The sequence below is a fragment of the Lagopus leucura genome, unplaced genomic scaffold, assembly GCF_019238085.1.
Source record: "Lagopus leucura isolate 7727_CA_CO unplaced genomic scaffold, USGS_WTPT01 Super-Scaffold_100014, whole genome shotgun sequence".
Lineage (NCBI taxonomy): Eukaryota > Metazoa > Chordata > Aves > Galliformes > Phasianidae > Lagopus > Lagopus leucura.
Genome location: NW_024962268.1, coordinates 9,509,128 through 9,531,391, shown reverse-complemented (window position 1 = coordinate 9,531,391; position 22,264 = coordinate 9,509,128). Strand labels below are relative to the sequence as shown.

At 38.3% G+C, this 22,264-nt stretch overlaps 1 protein-coding gene across 1 annotated transcript in view; it reads left to right on the top strand.

Moving 5' to 3' along the window:
* The window catches only part of GPBP1 (GC-rich promoter binding protein 1), a 31,125-nt gene extending 9,956 nt beyond the window's left edge, over positions 1-21,169 (top strand). The window contains exons 2-11 of the mRNA XM_042875416.1: positions 1,464-1,583; positions 6,567-6,690; positions 7,131-7,354; positions 8,036-8,102; positions 9,527-9,711; positions 10,492-10,632; positions 11,053-11,214; positions 13,723-13,907; positions 18,285-18,387; positions 20,692-21,169. Coding sequence (XP_042731350.1) covers positions 1,521-1,583; positions 6,567-6,690; positions 7,131-7,354; positions 8,036-8,102; positions 9,527-9,711; positions 10,492-10,632; positions 11,053-11,214; positions 13,723-13,907; positions 18,285-18,387; positions 20,692-20,850 — 1,413 coding nt within the window. The 5' untranslated portion in view covers positions 1,464-1,520 and the 3' untranslated portion in view covers positions 20,851-21,169. The remainder of the gene's footprint in view (positions 1-1,463; positions 1,584-6,566; positions 6,691-7,130; positions 7,355-8,035; positions 8,103-9,526; positions 9,712-10,491; positions 10,633-11,052; positions 11,215-13,722; positions 13,908-18,284; positions 18,388-20,691) is intronic.
* Positions 21,170-22,264: the final 1,095 nt, after the last annotated feature.

Sequence of the window (22,264 nt, the reverse complement as noted above, 5' to 3'; positions counted from 1 at the left end):
GTCATACGTAATTGGATTTTTTAGAATTTTTTAATGGAATTTCTGTTGAGGTTAATTTAGGAGAACACATTGGATGACTTCTGTCCATTAATCCAAGACAAGTTAAGTGAGTGACACATACTTTCATACTTGTTTTTATTGTAGTCTAGTTGATTTGGAGCATCCTGCTTTATAATTTAACTATGATATCATAGAGACACCAAGGTTGGAAAAGTCCTCAGTTCTCACTAAGCCATATCCCTCAGTACAGCATGTAAATATTTCTTGAGCATAGATACCTAAATAAGGTTAGTATAAGGTCATGACATAAAATAGAATCAGCAATTCAACTTAGTGCAGTTAAACACTTAAAGTCTGCTAAGCTTCTTTTAGATATTGGAATGCTGTCCTTTTTCACTGAAAGTCTGAAATTGCCCAGTTCAGGCCAGAATGCAACAATAATTATTGGTTATTGTCGGTTACGAAGTTCAGATTCCACAGCTTTTACTAAAGTTTACTCAAATTACAGCAGTGTGAAGTAACACACATCTGTGCATGCTGATCCGCACTTTCTCATGTGGAGACATGAAATGCATATCTCTGTGCAATACCTTGTCTCTCCCTGTAACATGCATTTGGATGTTAATTCTTTTTACTAGCTGAATTTCTAGTACTGCTTATCTGATACTTGAAACGCATTTTAATCATTGACAGTTTTACAGTATCTAGCTGAAGAGCCTGATTCAGTTAACCCTGTAATCCTGTCAGCATTTCATCCATTTCTTTCAGTGCTATAGTTCAGCTTTAAGTACTGTAGTTTGTATTATCTTGCATTCTTCTATTTACTGAGAGATTTTTTTTTTTTTTGCTTTTGGGTAGAAAAAGTACTCTTGGGTTTTGACTTAAGTCGTTATCTTGTTCATTTTCAAACTGGACAACCCTACTGGATTTTGACAGAATCTCTAGATACTTTGGCTGTGTTTCCATTCAGTCTTGAGAAAATACAGGGTTCTTGGTGACCATAGGCATTTTAGTCTTTTCTTGAGGAATCTTGACATGGTGGCTGATATTAATTTTGGGGGGCTAATTTGAAAAATCAGCTTCTTCTAGGAAGCTAATAAAGAGGCTCTTGCTGTCTGTTCTGGGCAGTACTAGAAAGTATTCTAATGTGATAATTTTTCATATCTCTCTAATCAGACCTTACACAAAATCCTTTATCCTGTTTTTAGGGGAAAATGAAGAAATGTTAGTTTTATTTTTATGACCTTTATGAAAAATTTCCTTAGTGTGACTCTTCAGTAATAACAGGATAAATATGATGTAATGAAGTAAAGCTAAGTAAGACTTAAAACCACATCTGTCTGAGAAAATAATACAAGAAAACATAGGGAAATTAATGATCAAAATGCCACAGGTGTGATATTCATGTAAGATAAACATCTGAAAAGCACTCATTTCCTGTTTCCTTTTTTTCCCAATTACAGGGACTTGCCATGAGGTGCTAAAGCCTTGTTTCATTGATTTGGAGAGACTGGACCTAAATGGCGCAGCATGACTTTGCTCCAGCCTGGCTTAATTTTCCTACTCCACCATCGTCAACAAAGGTATGTCTTTCTGTAGTTCTGATCCAACAGTTTCATTAATAAACAGGTCTAAATGTCATAGCATTGGTCATTACAAAAATGTGTCTGTTCATGAATGTGGGAAGAGTGATAACAGGGTAATTCCTGGAAAGTCTTACTGTTGTAATTTAAATAGTTGAACCTTGGTTATCAAGTTTATACCTCTGGAGTTTCTGCTTGAATAGCTGAGTTCGAGGAATGAAGCATGTGCACAGATTATCAGAGCTGTTCTTGGGTTAAAATTTTTTTTATTGATAGTTTGAAATGAATGTATTGCTAGAGGAAATGAGATCAAGACATGTCCTTGATGATCTTGCTGTTGGTTTTGCTTTGTGTCATATACATTTTAGAGAATGTTTTTTCTTGTTTGATCAGTCAAGTGATTAAAAAAAATGATTTTGAAATAGATTTTCTGTAATGACTCTTCAGTTGTTGATGGTAATTGTGCATCCTTGCTATGCCTGTTCCACCTAGGCTATGACTACTCAGTTAAAAAAATGCAGAAGTTAACTTGAGAATAAGAAATAGCAATCCCTGAATCATTATGGTTTTTAGCTATTCTTGAATATATGGCACTCGTATAAATGTTTCTTTTTTTCTGGCCTATCTTTCTATCCTTTCAAACTAGTGTTTATGCAGAAGTAAAGGCAGCACTGAGCATTTTAAACTCCTGTCATTTATTTTGTATTTCTATCTGTAGACCTGCCTTTCTTTTAATCTTTTGAAAGTAATGTCTGTGTCTGCATGAGAATGATAGTGCTTTGTTTTAATGTGTAAATTTTTTTTAGTATTTCATTTTCATGAAAATTTTAGCCTTTTTCAAATATGGAAATAGGCCTTTGCACAGTCAGCACTCAGCACTGGTTGTGTCTCCATTGCGTTACTTAAGTACCTATACACGTGCACACATGCATTTTCTTTTCTTTTCCTTTTTTTTAAATTCTGTTTCCTTAACTTATGCCTCTTTGTATTATTTTTTTCTACACAGAACTAGCTAACTTCTTTAATTTGTGTAGTCTAGCAGCAGCTTTCAGTTGCTGTTAAAGGAACATCAGGCTTATCAGTTTTCAGATGTTCCTGTAGTGTTTGTTTTTATTCAGCTTGATTACTGAAGTTAACTCTGCAATTTATTCTTTCCAGTGTCTGTATTTTCCACAGAAGTAATTAACAGAGCTTAGTTTAATGTCACCACAATAAAGCATTTAATCTCCACTTATTCCAAGAATGTACTGGAAGAGATGTACTTGCATGCTTACATTTATACTGCTGTATCGACATTATCGACTGGGGTTCCAGCAGCATCCCAGTACTATGAAATATATGTATTTATGGAATGGGTTGTCTTTTGTCAACTCCTCCCTCAGCTGTGTGTTCTATATAGTTCTATACTATGAGAGTGGTGAGGTGCTGGAACAGGCTGCCCAGAGAGGCTGTGGATGTCCCATTCCTGGAGATGTTCATTGCCAGGTCGGATGGAGCCCTGAGCAGCCTGGTCATTAAATGGGAAGGTTGTTCCCATTTAATTTAATTTAAAAACCTTCCCATTTAATTTAATTTAAAAACCTTCCCATTTAATGTTCCCATTAAATGGGAAGGTTGGTGGCCCTGCCTGTGGCGGGGGGGTTGGAGTTTGATGCTTGAGGTCCCTACCAACCCGGGCCATTCTGTGGTTCTGTTTCTAAAAACTTGGTAGCTGTATGCTTTTTCTATTATGGTACTTTTGCTCCGATGTCTGTTGTGTTAGCCCTTCCTTCAGTGAAGAACATTTTGTGATATGTGGTCCCTTTGGTTACTAAACACTTGAACGGTCTTATTTGTTCTACCCATGTATAGTGTTTCATAATTTGTATAATAAGGTTTATTCTGTCACTCCTATATAAGAGGGATTGCAGATGTGACCTGTACAGATTTTCCACCCCCAGTAATTCCTTGAATAGGTGTTTGATGCTTCCTTGTATCTGAACAAGGCAGCTGCAGAGAAGAACTGATAAGAGAGATGAAAGATGGGATGAAATAGGAAGTGTCTCATGCAGAGATGAAGGATGGGATGAAATAGGAAGTGTCTCATGCAAAGTGGAGCTAGGATGAGGCAACAGTATCAGCAGACTTGAAAAGAAGGAACTGAACTCTGCCCTTTCAGCTTATATTTCCCAGAAGAGGCATTGTGAGAAACTGTTTTTTGGGGAGGTTTGGGTCCTGCTGCAGCCTGGATTGCTAGGGCTGTTTCCTCATGCCGGTAAACGCTAGAGTTAGAAAAATCAATGGAATGAAATTGGGAATATGAGTTCAGATGAAGAAGGTGGCATCAGGTGACCTTGCCAGGGGTCATATCTGCTCTCTGACTGCACAGCCCCCTGGGGAATGTGGTGGTTCTTCTCTTCCAGACTGGTGCCCGGAACTGGAGCATTAACAGTTTGACTCCCAGAGCACTACATGGTGTTATGATGTGGAATACCGATAACCAAAAATCGTAAAACCAAAACAACTTTCTTAATATGACTGATACAGCTCACATTTTGACTGAAATCCACTTCATCTGTTGATACTGATTTCTTCTGAAGGATAATTTTTACATCATTTTCCTGTTACTTACATAGGAAAGTATACTTAGCTAAGTAGTCGACTACTGAAAAGCCTTAGCTCAGGCCTGGAAATAATATGTTTGCATCAGTGCAGTACTGTAATTGGGCTGACGTGAATAGTGAAGCCATCTTGGAATACAAACAAAGTTTTTCTGGAAGGATTTCTGTAAAATGCATCTGAGGCGATTACAGACAGAAGGGTGACATTTTTTGTTTTTTTTTTCCCCAAGGTTAACTGTTGACTTTGTGTTAAAGCAGGAAGACTTATGCTTCAGAAATTTGTTTTGCTTTCTTTCTTGCCCGGCTGAATTGAGTCAGATAATTTCTCAGTTTACAGAAATTGCTGATAAATTTCCTTTTGATTACAAAGTTTACTGTGTTCTTTGCAACAGGAGTTTTGATAGATTGATATCTCCATCTTGTGGGGAAAATGCAAACTGCATGATCTTTGCACATAGTGTAGCAGCTCCAGATGGATTGTATCAAGTATGACTTGAACAGTATGTGTGAAGTGTTATCACTTATACTTTGAGTGTGATTGTTCTTCAAGGTTATTAAAAGAAATGAAACTCTGAAGGCGATATTAGTAGGTTATGTTATGTAAATTGACATGCAAAGCTATAGTCTAAAATGTTACCTACCGTCAGCAAGTGTGGAGCTTTTAGATTTGTAGTGGCTAATTCAAAGCTTGCTTATAACTGATAATGAGATTCCTTATCATTTACTAACCACATAAATCACTTAACAATTTTTTGTGGCTTTTTGACTGGATGGTTGTTTTTTCCCTTCTTTTCTCTCCCACCTCCAAGTTTGCGAAGTTTCCAGATCTCAAATAGAGATGGACTTCTATAAAATTCGATAATGCATGCTTCATATTTAAATATATTTATTGTTTATTTGAGATTGAATTTCAAATAGTGGATTTTGAACAGCACCTTGAGTACTGCAATTGGTATTAATGGAAGAACTAGTGAATTTTTGTGTGCTGGTCCCTTGATAGAGTTAGTGGTGGGGAAAAAGTTCTTGAGGATACTTTCCAGAGTAGCAAAATCTCTTACTGCGGCTTCCTTTTTTTTTTTTTTTTTTTTTTTTTCCTACTTATTTTGATCAGTGGAATAATGAAAATATTACTAGAACATGTTTAATGTTAATGGATAACAACTGAATTTAACTTTGGGGCTTACATTTTCACTCATGTTCATTCATGGCTGTATTACGATGATATTTGCAGTGTTTATCTGTGTAGTTACAAAAGTTCCACGCCATTTGTAAGTGATGCATCATGTGGGTTAATGGTAAAAAGCAGAGCTGCCTTTGCTATTAGTCTGAATTCTGTAGTGTCAGTGTTATGTTGTAAGGCTCCTTTTGAAGTAATGACTCCTATTTTATTATGTTGGTTCATGATGTCAGAGGTGGATCTTGGTGGTATGGCAGTAGAGGTTGAACCTTCCTCCATTATCCAGTTACATTTATGCTGTGTGACAGGTGGCAGCAGAGGGGCAATCTGATACAGTGGTGTCCGATGTGGAAGTGTGGATGAAGCAAAGGTGTGTCATTGAATTTCCCCATGTGGAAAAAAGTGGTACCACTGGCATTCATTGGTACTTGCTGAAGTTGATGGAGACCAAGCAGTGGACATGAGCACAGCGTGGCAGTAGGTGGTGTGTTTTAGCAGTGGTGATGGTGGCAGTGAGTCATTTCTGTTGGAGCAGATTTTTGTCAGTGTGGCTCTCACTAGTGGCTGGTGAAACTGCATAGCTAATGGTGGTGACTGTTGAAAGAGATTGTTTCGTAGCAGAGAGTTTTCTCTATCTAATAGTGTTCTTTTGGTCTTTGTATCTCTTGTTGATCTAGTGGCATATGGCAAGTGGTTACCATGACGAGAACTTCTTGTATTTATAAAGCCTTGCAGATTATGCTTTTTTCTTTTTCTTCACGTGCTTTCATCATCTCCTCAAATGTGTCACTCCCACTCTTGTCTAAGGCAGTGCTCAATTTTGCTTCAGTTCTTTCAGGTTACAAATTTTAATGTTTGCCTTCCATTCCCAACTATGATCTTGCATCCTTCCTTACTTTTTTAAGATTTTTCCTCTACTGTAACACATCACTTGTCTCCATTCTGCTGCCAAACTTAAATAAACACTTGCATTTCTGCTTTGTGTCACAATCGTAGTCCTTAGCGTTTTTTGGTATCCTGGAGTGGAAAATATGTCTTCTGATTCTACTGGTTTAAAGGGTGATGACATAATTTTGAACATGCTTATACTTGAGAATTTTTGTATCATCTCCCAAAATCTTTTTTAAAATTGTATGTACTGTATAACACGTATGTTAGAGTTCTGATAATTCATCTCTTGTTATTAATCATATATTTTCTTTACAGTCATCGTTGAACTTTGAGAAGCATTCTGAACATTGTTCATGGACAGAGAATCGTTATGAAGCAAATCGCAGAAGGCACAACTCTTCTGATGGGCTTGATGCTAACACTGGACGAGCTAATGGAGGTATAATTCAGATTTCATGAAATGTTTTAAATGCATTTACATCGTTGCTTTCTAGCATTCTGACTAGAAAAAAACATCTTAGCTCTGTGTTAAGCGCTGTGTTCTGTAGCAAAACAGAGGCAACAGAAGGTTGGAGTTGCTGGTTGGAGCAGTCCATTTCTTTTAAGAAGGCTGTGGAGTTAATTCTTTGGCCAACAACATGTAAATGAAAAGCCAAGAAAGGAGGCTGAGTAATCATTACATTGGACTTCTGTCATCTTTTTCCATCACTGTTATATGAGTCTTTCCTGCTGGTTACGGTGAATGAAAGCTTAAGTTCACTATGCAGTTATGTCCCATAGTATAGATAGAGTTGCTTGCTTAAATTCTCTAACAATTTTGCAGAAGAGGATTTGTTTTTCCAAAAGTACTTATGTTTCTTTTAAATTTAAAAATCTAAGGGCATTTTGGGAGAAAAGAGAAGAATGGTTGGCGTTCACAAGGCAGAAATGGTACAGAAAATATAAACCATCGTGGGGGATACCATGGCGGAGGTTCCCGCTCTCGTACCAGCACTTTCCACTGTGGAAAAAACCAGGGACTGCATGAAAACAATGTACCTGATAATGATCCTGGGAAAAAAGAAGACAAGGAACTACCCAAACAATTTGAGGCTGAGGATTTTGTAAGTTAATTCTAATTATAATACACAAGGTTTCGTTGTTTCTGCAAGTGCCATTTTGTCCATTACAAGCTACTTCATGAGATTTCACCAGTTACAGATCAACATATAAGGGATCACCCTTCCCATAGGTAAGGGGATATGAGTCATTTGTCCACTTACTTGTTTCTCTTCTTACTCTCCCATTTTTATCATTGCATTTTTTTATTATAGAGTGAAACTACAGCTGGGTAGTTTCTGAATTTATAGTCTTTTGCCATGGTTTACTGTGGCATGTGTATGTATTAAGGTCTATGAAATTACCTTACTTGATAATGTAAAGTACTAACAATGTGGTCTTTCTGACCATTTGGAATTATGTGTTTCAAGCTAAAATTCTAAGGTGTAAGAGGAAAGCAGAGCTTTCTCTTTGAAGAGCGATACACCTTTTTTTTTTTTTTTTTTTTTGTGGATTTTTCATTGTTTTATTTTGTTTTCCGTGGGTAGTTAGTATAATGGTAGTGACTGTTGCTTGAATGTTGGAGAATAGAAACAAGTGAGCATTGATAAATTTGGTGCTCAGAGGAAATATTCTGTCTCCATTTAAAAATCTTGGGCAGCGGATGCTGTCATGATTATTTAATTGGTCCTAAGATTCAAGGCTTTTAAAATTTCATTTTAAATAATGATATCTTTTCCTTTCAGCCATCTTTGAATCCTGAATATGAGAGGGAGCCAAGCCAGACTAAATCTTTAGCAGCAGGTGTGTGGGGTGAGTATTTTTGATGTTGAATACAAAAATGTAAAAAAAATGCTTTATTCAAAATACGGGAATTTCTTTTAGGATATTACAAAAACGTGGATTGAAATTGAGGAAGTTTCAGTATTATTGCAGCGTGAGAATCTTCCTGTAGGAGAGGTAACACTTCTGTTTGGATATAAATCTGCTGGTCTCTAGATGAAGCCACAGCTGATATTCTTAGCCAAGAATGAGTGTGCATCTTTTTGTAAGGATGTCAAGAATTTGTCTCCCAAGAGGAAATGTGCTAAAAGTAGGTCACTGGTATTAGTGGTGTGATTTCTAGCTTTGTGAAGGAATGCTTCTTACTGATTAGAACTGTTGAAAAGATTGTCGAGAAGCCATGACATGGAGGTCATAAACTGGCTGATGCTGTGTCTGGAGCAGTTTGCATGTACTCCTGTCGTGTTTATAGAGGCCTCAGTTTGGTATGTTTGGCTCTAAACTGAGCTGTTAATATGCAAATACTAATTCTTTGGTAATCTTAGAGGAAAATATAAAAGCCATACTTTCTTTTGAAGATGTGACGAAGAGGGCAAACTGTATTTTGGGGTACATCAAACACAACATAATCAGTTATTAAGAGGTGATTGTCCTGCTGTATTCAGCGTTGGTGCACCCTAACCTTGAAGACTGATGTTGAGATCGTTGAAAGCATCCGTAGGAGGCATCAAAGCTGATAACAGGACTGGACAGCATGTCTTGCCATGAAAGGCTGAGGGCATTTGGGTTGGTCTAGAAAAGAGGAGGCTGTTCCCTGCAGCTCCCTCAGGACACTGAGCTGAGGGATGTGCCGCACTCTGCTCTTAGGAACTGATGGCAGGACAGAAATGGCACAAAGCTGCCAGGGAAGGGTCGGTCTGGACAACGAGAAACACTTTTTTATAGTTAAGGTGGTCTAACAGTACAAGAGGCTTCCTGGTTAGGTTGATGATGCCATGTGTTTGTCAGTGGTGAAGAGGCATTTGAGTAATGCCCTCTGTAATTGTGTTTTGCGGTAGTCAGGCAGTTCTACTAGATGATGTTTGAAGGCCCCTTCTGACTGAACTGTTTTATTCTATTAGCAATTAACAGTGTTTTGATATTAGATTTATCAACAAGAGCTGTGTAGCTAATTTCTTTGGCTGAGGAGTATCTTTACTTTTTGAAAGTAAAATTCTTGTGTTGTCGAGAAATTTTTTTTACTGATGATGGTTGTAGAAAATTGAACAGGTCTTCAGTTTATCTGGATTTGTTCAGTAGGTTATTTTGGAACTAATGCTGAAAAAGTTCCTGCTTTTATGCGTATGGACCACAGGGCTATCCAGTAACCTGTGAACTAGAAATTTAACACTGTGTATACATGCACAAGAATTTTTTTGTTTGTTTTTTTTATTTTTGTTTTTTGCTTTTTTTAGAGTATCCTTTGAACCCTAAATCCAAATCTTCAAGGATGCTTGTCATTAAAAAGAGCAGTACAAAAGAACTGCAGATATCTGGATTCCCTGTAGTAGGAAATCTTCATTCACAGCCAGTAAAAAATGGTACTGGCACAAATGTTTATAAAGGATTGGTCCCTAAACCTGCCACTCCATCTGCAAAGGTGAGTCTTTGATGTGTTGGCATGAATTACATGCTGGGAGGGGAAAAAAAGAGCACATTCAGAATTAGAGCTGTTTCACCCCTGAGAATTTTGTGGCTAAAGCATGCTTTCAAGTATTGAAAGTATTGAATACTTGAAGAGCCATGTAGCCTAGTAGTAACTCAAAATGCTTTTTTTTTTTTTTTTTAATTCTACTGTAATTGAATTTCCATTTATTTCTTATTCACATTTTTTGAGAAGCCTGAGATTTGTCCACACGAGAATGATATTTTTAATTTATGAAGTAGCGTTGCTTTTTGCATGTATAATTTTAACAGAAAAGGAGAGCAATAACTGTCTTAAAAATGCCTTCAGAATTTAACCCAATTCTTGATGTGGGTATCTGGTGTCATTCCAAAAGCATTTTTCCAGGTTCATCTTTCAGCTTTTGTCTGGGAATTTCTGTATTCCTGAGAGCATCTGATGGAAATGTTCTTAACTGTGCAGCTTAATGCATTAAAAACATTGATTGCAGCTGCTGAAGACTCTCATATTTCTTATCTTAATACATCAGATATGAGGGTTTTAATTATTTTTAGATCTAACTCTCTATATGAACAACATAAACAGCATTTGTGAGAAGATGAATTGCTCATAAACAGTCTCTGTTCTACAAGAAAACACGTTTATGCGAAGTTACGGTTGTAAACAGTTGTAATAGTTTTGCTTTTGCTCAGTCATTTTTTTGAGATTTTTAAAAATAATCCTCTTGTATTTAATGATTCCTTATATATTTTTAAGCATACACAGTGGAAAAGCCAAGCAAAAGAAAATAAACTTGTGAATCCATTTCTTCATGAATATTCGTGTGGTAGTGACAATTTCAGTCCTTTCAAATCAGCTGCCAAAGCATTTCCTGTATCCCAGAATGCAGTGAGAGAGGTAAAGCAATGGCTGTAATTTTAATCGCGTGTCTATAATTTTTAACTTGTTTGGTTAAATAAATGGATAAATAGATTTTATATTAAACTGTATTAAATAAGTATATTTTTTGGAGTAAATGTGAGAGTGGGTATTGTGGAAGGTATCTTGGTGGTCTTCAGATACTGCATGGTTTGTTTGTAGGTTTGGTTTGGAGTGAGCATAGTGAAGTAACTCAACTATTAGCAGTGCTCTGTAAACTTGAGTCCCTTAGTCTGTGTGTGACGAGCATAAACACTAAAATACAAATATTTTCCCTCTGCTTTGGACTCTGGCTATACATGCAGTACTAGTTCCTGAGAAGCTTTGTGTCTTTTGTTCAGTCTTTTATAAATGATTGTACTTCTAATAGTACTGTTATTATTTCACTCCCTACATTAGTGTAATCGGTCAAATTCTTCATCCCCTGTTGACAAAGTTGGTCAGCCTCGTTTAACAAAATTGACAAGAATGCGGACTGATAAGAAGAGTGAATTTTTGAAAGCACTGAAACGAGATAGAGTGGAAGAAGAACATGAGGATGAGAATGCTGGGCAAGAGAAGGTAATTTTCTTCATACCTTGTATACCCAGCAGTAATGGGTTCAGACTGAAAGTAACCTGTATTTTTTTCCTCTGAGCGGTTGTTCAGTTGTGATCCTGGATCTCTAGATGCAGGAAGGGACTTAGCTTTAGATGGATTTGCTCTGAATTCTACTTTCTCCACTGAGTCTTAGTGATTTGTTTTTTCTACTGCCAGATTTGTTGATAGATGTAAATATTCCAAGGACATTTTAGCCTTTAGCAACAATAGGATCATTAATGTTGGAAGAGACCACTAATACTACCTCCCTAGGCCAAGCATCAATCCATGTGTCCGCTAAACATTGTCACTCATTGTGACATCTAGCCTTTTCTTGTAAACTTTCTGAGGTGATAACTGCCATCTCCCTGGGCAACCTGTTTCAATAAAAAGAATAAAGAAACTTAATACACTAACCTAATCTTTCAGGAGGGCAGTATCTTGCAGCTTGGCTGTTAATAATCCTAGAAAAATAATTAATGGAAAAACTTGGTTTTGCTTTTCAGATTATTTCCTTTTGAACAAGAATTCTTACATACCCAGAAGCTCTCTCTGTTCCTAATGTAGACATAGGAGCAGTATTTTTATTTATGTGCATTATAAGGGACCTGTTTCTGCTTCCCGATTGATACCTAGGAAACCTATGCTGTATATGTTAATTTGTCAGGTTTCTTTCATGTAGAATCACTCCATGTAGTGCCTGGCTGGCATTGAGAATATTCATGTCTCAGCTACCAGGAAGTAACAAGCCGTAAGCAGGGTTAGCTTATGTAGTATAGGTATTAGTAAATAATATGTTATTTAGGGTGAAGTGATTATGTGAGCAGTAAAACAAAAACTGGTTTTGAAAAAGAATTATTTTGATTCAGAGATATGAAAGAAAAAGAAAATGTGCAACTGTGCGTTCCTCCTGAAAGTGAAACTGACTTTTCTGACCTTGTTTTGATTTTGGGCAAAATAAAACTTGGCTGTATGTATCAGCTGTATCTTTTCATTAGACATTCTGTTTCTGTGCACTCTAGGACATCTGATGCAGTGGTGTTTAAGAAACGCAAAGAGTTTTTGATTGAAGCTTAGAAAGATCTCGGGAAACAGTGTGAAACAGTGGAAATTACTGTGTGAACATGATAGGAGTTTGAGTTCCTAGAATTGCTTTGAGTTCTTAATATTTTCGTGGTACTTGAAGTTCAGATGTGTTTGATTGTCCCACTGTACGCAGCTGTTATTCAGAGACAGTTTATTTGAGTGGAAAAAAAATTGTTTTTAGCAGTAGAAGTCATAATATCCTTGGACATTTGTATGTTACACACAGGTTGGAGTATTTAGTAATTACAGGTATCTTGTTGCCATTGATGTTTAACTAATGGAAAGAAGTTGAAGTTTAAAAATCCAAAACAAACAATCGTGTACCAGTAATACTTGTCCTACTTTCCACAGTGATGGGGACTGAAATAACGTGTAGATGGTGATTGGCAGCTGAGTCATGTTTGGAGGAAGCTCTGTTGCCCCAGTACATTTAATACATTAGAGTTCTTTAATGTTCTCTGATAATCTGAGTTAAATTCTCCATGTTTATGATTTAACAGCTGATTATATATTTACTGGGATATCTTTTAAATTTTAAGAAATTTTGGGTGTGCATTCTGAAGTTTCTGGAAGCAGCTATCACTGAGTGAAAGGGAAATGCTGCTTATGGTCTCAATCCTACATTCAGAAATAGGATTACTTACAATGCAAAGCTTGCTGATTGAGTGATTACCTCCTGCTATGTTTTATGCCAGCTCTGAGGCTTTTGTTGTCAAAAAGGGGCGTGCTTAGATAATGATCATGATCTGTTCTTATAGTTGCTAAGACTTCTGAGGCTGTTTGGCTAATTACTGAGTAAGAGTTAGAAATTGCTGGAAGAGTACAGTACGAAGAAGCATTTTAGGTTTGTAGGATTGAAGAACTTCAAAAAGCTATGTGAACCCTAACAATTCGTTTTCTTAACAAACTCGCTTCCAAGTTCGTATGTCATGGCTAGTAAGTTACCACTGTAGTAACAGAGTGAGAAGTACTGTGGGTGTAGTCTGAATGTAGGGAGTCTGAACATGCAGAAGGTGAGTTTTCTGGTTGATACATGGTGACTGTGACCTGCCCTTTAAACCAAGTCCTTTGTGCTTTCAAACTCTGCTGACTCGCACAATATTTATTAAGTTAGGAACCCTATTTTTAAGTTCAACAGATAACTTTCATACATTTACAAATAAGCTTGAGTTTTTAAGACATGTTTAAAACTTTGTAGAAAAGCTTGAGGCAGAGCATGGGACTTGCTTTCTACTTTACTAGTTCAGTGGTATAACCTAAGAGTTGTGTAATGTCCATGTATTGTAATGCTATTGAAATGTAATTCTCCATTTAAATTCAGCAGAATCACTCAACCGCAGCACTTTCAGAATGTAGTTTACTTTTGAACTATGCAATACACATATATATATTATATTTTAACAGGATGGTGACTCCCTTAACTTGCATAAAAGCAACAGTACTCATCACAAGAGAGATATAAACCAAAACTTTGAAAATGAAATTTCACAACAGAATGGCAGTGCTTCAATTACATCTCAACAGGTCATTCGATCTTCAGCTTTTCCTCAGGCAAATATTCTTTCAAGCTCGCTTGAGGCAGAGCATAGGTATGTGCTTCGTACATAAAATGTTTTCTCGTTGTAAGTAATCACACCTTGAATTCTTACCAGCTTAGAATTCAGAATCTGATAATTGAGAATACAAAACGTATTTTAAGCATACTGTGAAAGATTTAATTTTAGTAATACTAATTTAACATGGAATTACTTTATTTCTACTAGACCTTATATATATTGTCATCTTTAACCTGCTTTACTAAGAATTTATTTCCTTGTAAAAAAATAAAGCAAATGGGTCTGCTTATCTCGGAGGAACAATGCATGTCAATCCTATCTCTTCTATTGCTGCTATAAATGCTGCATATTATATAAAACTCCTTGTCACTAAAAAAAAGATTATTTTTATAGCTGTTATGATGCAGTTAGTGGGATTGTAAGACAGTGCAGTGGAAAGGGAAAAAAAAAATTCAGAGGATTGAAGTTAATAGTAACGTGAGAGAGATGAGAGTAGCCCTGCTGGACTATTAAACTGCTTCTGGTAACTAAAGAAATAGACAATCTTTTTACAGTGATTGTATGTTATTCCTTTCCCACCCATTGGCTATGGAGACAGAAAACTTGGGCTGCTAATGGCTGCTGGCAGTAATTTTTGACTAGAAGATTGAAGTTCTAACTTCAATCTGAAGTAACTCTTACTGGTTAATTTAAATTACTTTGAATTGCCTTCATAAGGTTTCTAGGCAAGCCTCTCTGTGATATTCCAGAGATACTGTGCATCTGCACTCTGTACTAGGCTCTTGATGTGACCTGTGGCATGTAAACAGGTATTGCAGTAAGCCTTTTTAGAGGAAATCTGAATTTGAAGTGACCAACTCACTGGAAGCTTATGCATGTCTAATAATGAACTTGCACATGTGCAAAATGTGTTTTGGGTTTTCCTTCTGCTACAGAAGGCTTCACGGTGCTCTGATTATCCTGCTTATCCTGCTGGTGCGAAGTTTACTAAACTGTAGTTTTTTAAGTGTAGTTCCTAATGTTGCTTTAAAAATGCAGTGGTCCTGTCAGCTTTAGATGATGTTGCTTAAGTTAATTAACTACTGTCCTGAACTTTACTTATATTAACAGAAGCAGTGTAGCTATCCACTTAATTATACATAATACTGCTAACATTCTAGCATGCTTGCAGTAAGACTTTATAACAAATTATTGTTGCTAAAACGATATCACTGAAAGTATTTTTTTGTATGTGTATGCAAGTGGATATATTCTGTCATAAAAGTTTCAGATGACGTATATATTATTTGTTCTGCTTTCTGATGGTATCACTTTTCCTAGCAGTCACATTGTCTAATTGCCTCTAAACAATACAGAAGATGTGACTTCCATTATTGTCTTGTTAACTTCTTTAAGCAGACTCAGTAGTGCTGTTCTCTCCCTCTTCTACAGTTCTGGACTTTTAATGTGGTTTTAATAATGGTTAGTGATATCATTTTAGTCACTTGCACATTTATTCACTGCACTTGTGTTGTATTTGGACCTGGAACTTTTTCTAGGCAGGGTTTTACATCAGGCATCAACTTGAATCATCTTACAACCTCTGTTTTAATATATTCACAGTTATCCAACTAAGAGTGTCAGTTTCCTGCACCAGTTCTGGCATATGGTATTAGAATCCTTTTTACTTTTTGTCAGTGTTTATTTCCTTTAAGATACAAGGTTTACAGGTGTTTGGTTTGCCTGAGGAAGCTGCTTATCCTTTTGGCAGAATCTTTTCAGTGAGAAAATATGTGAACATCATTAAATGCCACAGTGTCTTCACCGTAAGATAAACCATGGGTGTCCAACCTTTCAGCTTGCCTGAACCACACATATTGAAGAGGAATTGTCTTGGGCTGCATATATGTGGGTTGCTCAAAATGTAATGTCTCCTATTTATTTCCATGGAAACTGCAACAGATACAATGAGCACAGCAACTCTGTTTGATAGAGAAAGATCTCAACTGCAAAACATATTTTTTTTAAATGTAGTCACCATGATTAGCTGTGTGTTTTTGCCAGTATGGCATGCTTGTCAAAACCTGCACCAGAGAGGATGGTCGTTGTTGTCACTGCTGAAAAGCACCACCTACTGCCTCATTGTGCTCACATCCACTGTTTGGTCTCCAGAAATATTGCAGAATCAAAGAACTGTAGGGGTTGGAAGGGATCTCTAGAGATCATCAAGTCCACCCCCCCCCTGCCAAAGCAGGCTCCCTAGACCAGGTTGTGTGGATGGTCCAGGTGGATCTTGAGTATCTCTAGAGAAGGAGACTCCACAACTCCGCTGGGCAGCCTCTTCCCATTCTCCATCACCCTTATTATGAAGAGTTTGTACGCACATTTGTGCAGAATTTCCTATGCTTCAGTTTGTGTCCATTTCCCCTTGTCTTGTCTCCACTTGCTGCTGAAAAAAGTCTGGCCTTGTCCTTTTGCCTTCCACGCTTTAGATATTTATAGACATATAGATCAGATCCCCTCTGAGTCTGCTTTTCTCAAGGCTGAACAGATCCGGGTTGCTCAGCCTTTCCTCAGTGAAGGGGAGATGCTCCAGGCCCTTTATCATCTTCCTGGACCTCTGCTGGACTCTTTCCAGGAGATCCCTGTCCTTTTTGTACTGAGGAGCCCAGAATAGGACTCAGTACTCCAGGTGAGGCCTCAACAGGACAGAATAGATTGGGAAAATCACCTTCCTTGACCTACTAGCCATGCTCTTTTTAATTCACCCCAGGATGCCATTGGCCTTCTTGACCACTGGGACACACTGCTGGCTCTTGGCCAACCTGTTGTCTACCAGGACACCCAGGTCCCGTTTTGAAGAGTGCGTCCGCAGCAGGTCATCCCCTGACCTGCACTGGTGCATGTGGATATTCCTCCCTGGGTGCAAGACTCTGGACTTGCTTTTGTTAAATCTCATTTGATTCCCTTCTGACCAGCTCTCCAGCCTGTCCAGGCCTTGCTGAATGGCAGCATGGCCTTTTGGTATATCAGCCATTCCTCCTTGCTTTGCATCATCAGCAAGCTTGCTGAGGGTAGACACTGTCCCCTCATTAATGACATTGAGATGTTGAGCAAGACCAGACACAGCGTTGACTCCTGGAGAGCACTGCTAAATACAGGCTTCCAACTGGACTCTGTGCCACTGATCACCACCCTCTGTGCTCTGCCAGTCAGCCAGTTCTCAACCCACCTCACTGTCCACTCATCTATCCCACACTTCCTCAGCTTTGTTATAAGGATGTCGTGGGAGACAGTATCAAATACCTTGCTGAAATCAAGGTAGACTACATCCACTGCATCCCCTCCCTATCTACCCAGCCCTTGATGACATTGTAGATGGCTACCAGGTTGGTCAGGCATGACCTCCCCCTGGTGAACGCATCAGTGGGTGCTGTTGTTTCTGTGTGGAGGAATTCAGTGACACGCCTTCGCTTCATTCGCATTTCCATGACTTCATTTTGTCAGACTGTCCCTCTACTGCCATCTGCCACATGGCAACAAAATGTAACAGAATATTGGTGGGAAGGTGGTTCAATCTCTACTGCCATACCATTCACATCTGCTTGTGGTGTTATGGTCAAGTATTAAAAAAAAAAAAAAAATACGAGGCATTACTTTTGGAGCAGCCAAAATATATATTTATATATAATATATTAAAATATTTTCTTACTATATATATGTATATATAGAGAGAAACAGTAAGAAAATATTTTAATTTATAATATTTTTTTATCAAAACATTATGGAAAAAAAGAGGAGTGAAACCATAAAACAAGTGTAATATTGAATCCTGTTTTTGTGAAACTAATGCATCAGGCTGGTTGATGGAAGTGGTTGCGATTCTTTGTCAGTTCTCAAGGTCTCTGTCAGAGATTTTTGATGAAATTTTACTCTTCCAGTGCTTTGTCCTTAAAAATAATTGTTCATAAATGTATGCACTACCAAAGAGCAATGACTGAGTAAGGCATGACTCTGAAGTGAGGGAGATTTTTCTTTGTTAAGATAGAACTTAGAGGAAAGCCTAATAATGAGACAATTATGAGACAAGTGAGGACATTTGACTTCTGTGCCAGCAGAAGTCTAGAAGTCTAGAAGAGAAGATATTCACTTCAAATTAATATTTTATCTATAAAACACATTCTTAATGCTTAGTTTTTGCAGCTTTTGTACCCGAACATATAGTGGCATAACAGAATCAATTATGAAGAATCTGGTAACTTCATGCTTATAGAACTTACCTTAAATTTTGACATAAAATTGGGTTAGAAATCTGCTTTAAAAAATGGAGAACTAATACATTCATTACACATTTTTACACTGGTATAGGAAGAGCTTGAACTGTCTTTGTGTGTGTAGAAATTTCCTCATGTTTCTTATTTTATTTCTAAGGTTGTTAAAGGAAATGGGCTGGCAGGAAGATAGTGAAAATGATGAAATTTATGCTCCACTAACAGAAGACGAGATGAGGGAATTCCAAGTCATTAGTGAACAGGTAATGCTACACTAATGTCCCGTTACGAACTTACAGTTGCCCACTCTAAGTACCTAATCTTGAGGAGAATCTCCAGTAGTTCTGATGGTTAGAGATGATGCCATTTCAGCACCCTTTTTCTTTCTTTTCTTGCTTCCTTTGCCCTTTCAGAAGTTGGTTTAAAAAGATAGGGAAAGCAGTACTTATTTTCAACATTGCAAGTTGCAGGCTTGCACAGGACTTCTAGCTCTTCAGCTCAATCTGAGGAAAAGAAATTTTCAGTCATGGTTTTTGTGCAGCTTCCTTGTCTTGCTTCACTGGAAATTGCCCAGTGAATTGCATTTTCCTCAATCTAGACATTCTACTTTTTTTTCTGAAAAAAGGACTGTGGTCACAGGAGGGGCCCTATAGGAGGGGCTACTGGGGAAAACATCTGAGGAAGTGGATGGGAAGAGAGTATACTTGATCACTGCAGGAGCTTGGCTTAGTGCAATTGAAGAAGTTCTTGGTTAGCTGGTACTTCCGTCTTCAGTGAAAAGGCTCTCCCTCAGGTTTCCCACACCCTGGTCTGGGGAATGGGGGACTTTCCTTTAGTCAGGAAAGAGGAGGTGCATGAGTGCCTAGGCAGTACTAAGCTTCCACAAGTCCATGGGACCTGATGGGGTGCATCCACATGTGCTGAGGAAGCTGGCGGAGGTCACTGTTGAACCGCTCTCCATCATTTTTAGATAATAGATAGTCTTAGATAACAGGGGAGGTCCCTGAAGACTGGAGGATAGCCAGCGTCACTCCAGTCTTCAAAAAGGGCAAGAAGGAAGACCTGGGTAATTATAGGCCAGTCAGCCTCACCTCTGTGCCTGGAAAGGTGATGGAACAGCTTGTGCTGGATGCCATCTCCAGACAACTGGAAGAAAAGGAGGTTATCAGGAGTAATCAGCATGGGTTCACCAAGGGGAGGTCGTGCTTGACCAACCTGGTGGCCTTCTATGATGTTGTCACATGCTGGGTGGATGGGGGAAGAGCGGTAGATGTAGTCTACCTTGATTTTAGAAAGGCATTTGATACTGTTTCCCACGACATCCTTACAACAAAGCTGAGGAAGTGAGGGATAGATGAGTGGACAGTGAGGTGGGTTGAGAACTGGCTTACTGGCAGACCACAGAGGGTCGTTGGTGGTGGTGCAGAGTCCGGTTGGAGACCTGTAACCAGTGGTGTTCCTCAGGGGTTGGTGCTGGGTCCGGTCTTGTTCAACATCTTCATCAATGACCTTGATGAGGGGATAATGGCCACCCTCAGCAAGTTTGCTGATGATACAAAATTGGGAGGATTGGCTGACACGCCTGAAGGCCGTGCTGCCATTCAGCGGGACCTGGACAGGCTGGAGAGCTGGGCAGAGCAAAACCGGATGAGGTTTAAAAGAAGCAAGTGTAGAATCTTGCATCTGGGGAGGAATAATTGCGTGCACCAGTACAGGTTGGGGGATGAGCTGCTGGAGGGGAGCTCTGTGGAGAGGAACCTGGGTGTCCTGGTGGACGACAGGTTGGCCATGAGCCAGCAGTGTGCCCTCGTGGCCAAAAAGGCCAATGGCTTACTGGGGTGCATTAAAAAGAGCGTGGCCAGCAGGTCGAGGGAGGTGATCCTCCCCCTCTACTCTGCCCTGGTAAGGCCTCATCTGGAGTACTGCGTCCAGTTCTGGGCTCCCCAGTACAAAAAAGACAGGGATCTCTTGGAAAGAGTCCAGCGGAGGGCCACAAAGAGGGTGAGGGGCCTGGAGCATCTCTGCTATGGAGAAAGGCTGAGTGAGCTGGGTCTGTTCAGCCTTGAGAAAAGAAGACTGAGAGGGGACCTGATCCAGGTCTATAAATATCTGAGGTGTGGGGGGCAGAATGGCGAGGCCGGACTCTTTTCAGTGGTGAGTGGAGGCAGGACAAGGGGAAACGGCCGGAAACTGCAGCATAGGAAGTTCTGCACAAATGTGCGCAAGAACTTCTTTACAGTGAGGTGACGGAGCACTGGAACAGGCTGCCCAGGGAGGTGGTGGAGTCTCCTTCTCTGGAGATGTTCAAGACCTGCCTGGATGCCTACCTGTGCGACCTGGTGTAGGGAACCTGCTTTGGCAGGGGGGTTGGACTCGATGATCTCTGGAGGTCCCTTCCAACCCCTACAACTCTGTGATTCTGTGAATTTTTCTTTATATGCGTGTATAACTGATAATGCTCTGGATCCAATGTAGCCTATAGATTGGATACGGAGAATGCTGAAATTCAGTGGATTGTTGTGTTTAGTTCATCCTTTCCCTAAAAACATCTTATTTTCCCATTTTAGTTACGAAAAAATGGACTACGGAAAAATGGCGTTTTGAAAAATGGCCTCATCTGTAATTTTAAATTTAGCCCCTGGAAAAACAGCACTTTCAAATCTGCTCTGGAAAATGAAGATTCTGAGACAAGCAGCAGTGATACATCAGATGATGATGATGTATGAAGATTTCTGTAACATCTCTAGAAGCTTTTTTTGATACCAGGAAAATATGGGGATGTGTTGTCCAAAAAAAATATATATGTAGTAACATGCCCTGCTAGAGGAAGAATGATGGAACTGCACTCTGAAGAAAGCAAGGAATGTTGTGTTGGGTGTGTTGAACATTACTATAATCTCTTTGTAAACAGATGTTGTAGAATGAGGACTTGGGTTGACCCAGCATTGACTGTCTTCATCGCTGCAGCATTTCTGACTACCAGTGGGACAATGTAACAATTCAGACTTTCTCATTTAATAATAAAAGCAAGAATAATTGTGTAATGTCTTGCAAATCTTCTGTCTTAAAATATCCACATCTACAGAGATAAAACAGGCAGCTTGACACAGTGTTTGGCTTGCCAAATCATTTTTTTCTTATAGTGGAAATTTTTGAATTCACTTTATATGCGAAAAGGGCAAATTGCATGTCTGGTAAAATGAGCAAGGGGCACTAAAACTCTTTTCCTTATTTTTTTTAATTTTATTTTTATAAGTAACCTTTAAATTGAAAGCTTTATAGGATATTGCAAGACCCAGTATTCTCACATTGAACAAACTCTTGTGGGAAAATAAGCACTTTACTATTTAAATGCAGAAAAATTATTACACTGACTAGATTTTGTTCTCTACATGCAAAATAAACTGATATATATAGAGTATTGTCTCAGTGCGTAGCATCAAGAGTGTTGTTTTCAAGACTAGTAAACTTTGTTTGCATTTATATTAAATGTACACTAGTAGTAATCACTGCATTTCAGAATGACGAACTATTATCACTAGATCTTGCTTTTGTAGCTACAGAGGTGTATCTTTAACACATTTTAAAACTAGTGTTATTTCTAGTTTATGTAGTTCATTACATTTCCTAAAAGTATTTTCTGCAAGGTGGTACAGACTTTGCAGCATTAATCCACAAGCACAACCACTCTTGGTGACGTCATGCGTATTTATAACTCAATTTATGTATAGCCATTTCTTCCTTAAGATATTTTTGAATTGCACTACTTTTTATGTAAATACTTCACAGTTTTAAACTCTAAAGAATATATATTTATGAAAATGGGATTTTTTTTTTTCCTTGGTTACCCCTTTTTAGGGAAAGACATTTTATAAGGTGACATCTAACAATTCTGGGTCATGTGCTTTTAATATGTGTCTATTTAGTTGAAATAAGGTATTTATTTAGGAAGTTGTTTTCTATTTTATTCTTTTTTTGGAACAGTCATGCAAGTGTTGGAGTAGTCAGCTTTGGCTCAGTGTTTTTAAATAAGTTGTTTTCATGTCTAAATTTAAGAGGATAATTTTTTTGAAGAAAAAATTGCTGTATCAATTATGATATATTTGCTACTTTTATGCCTTAAGCATCTTCTTTTTCTTT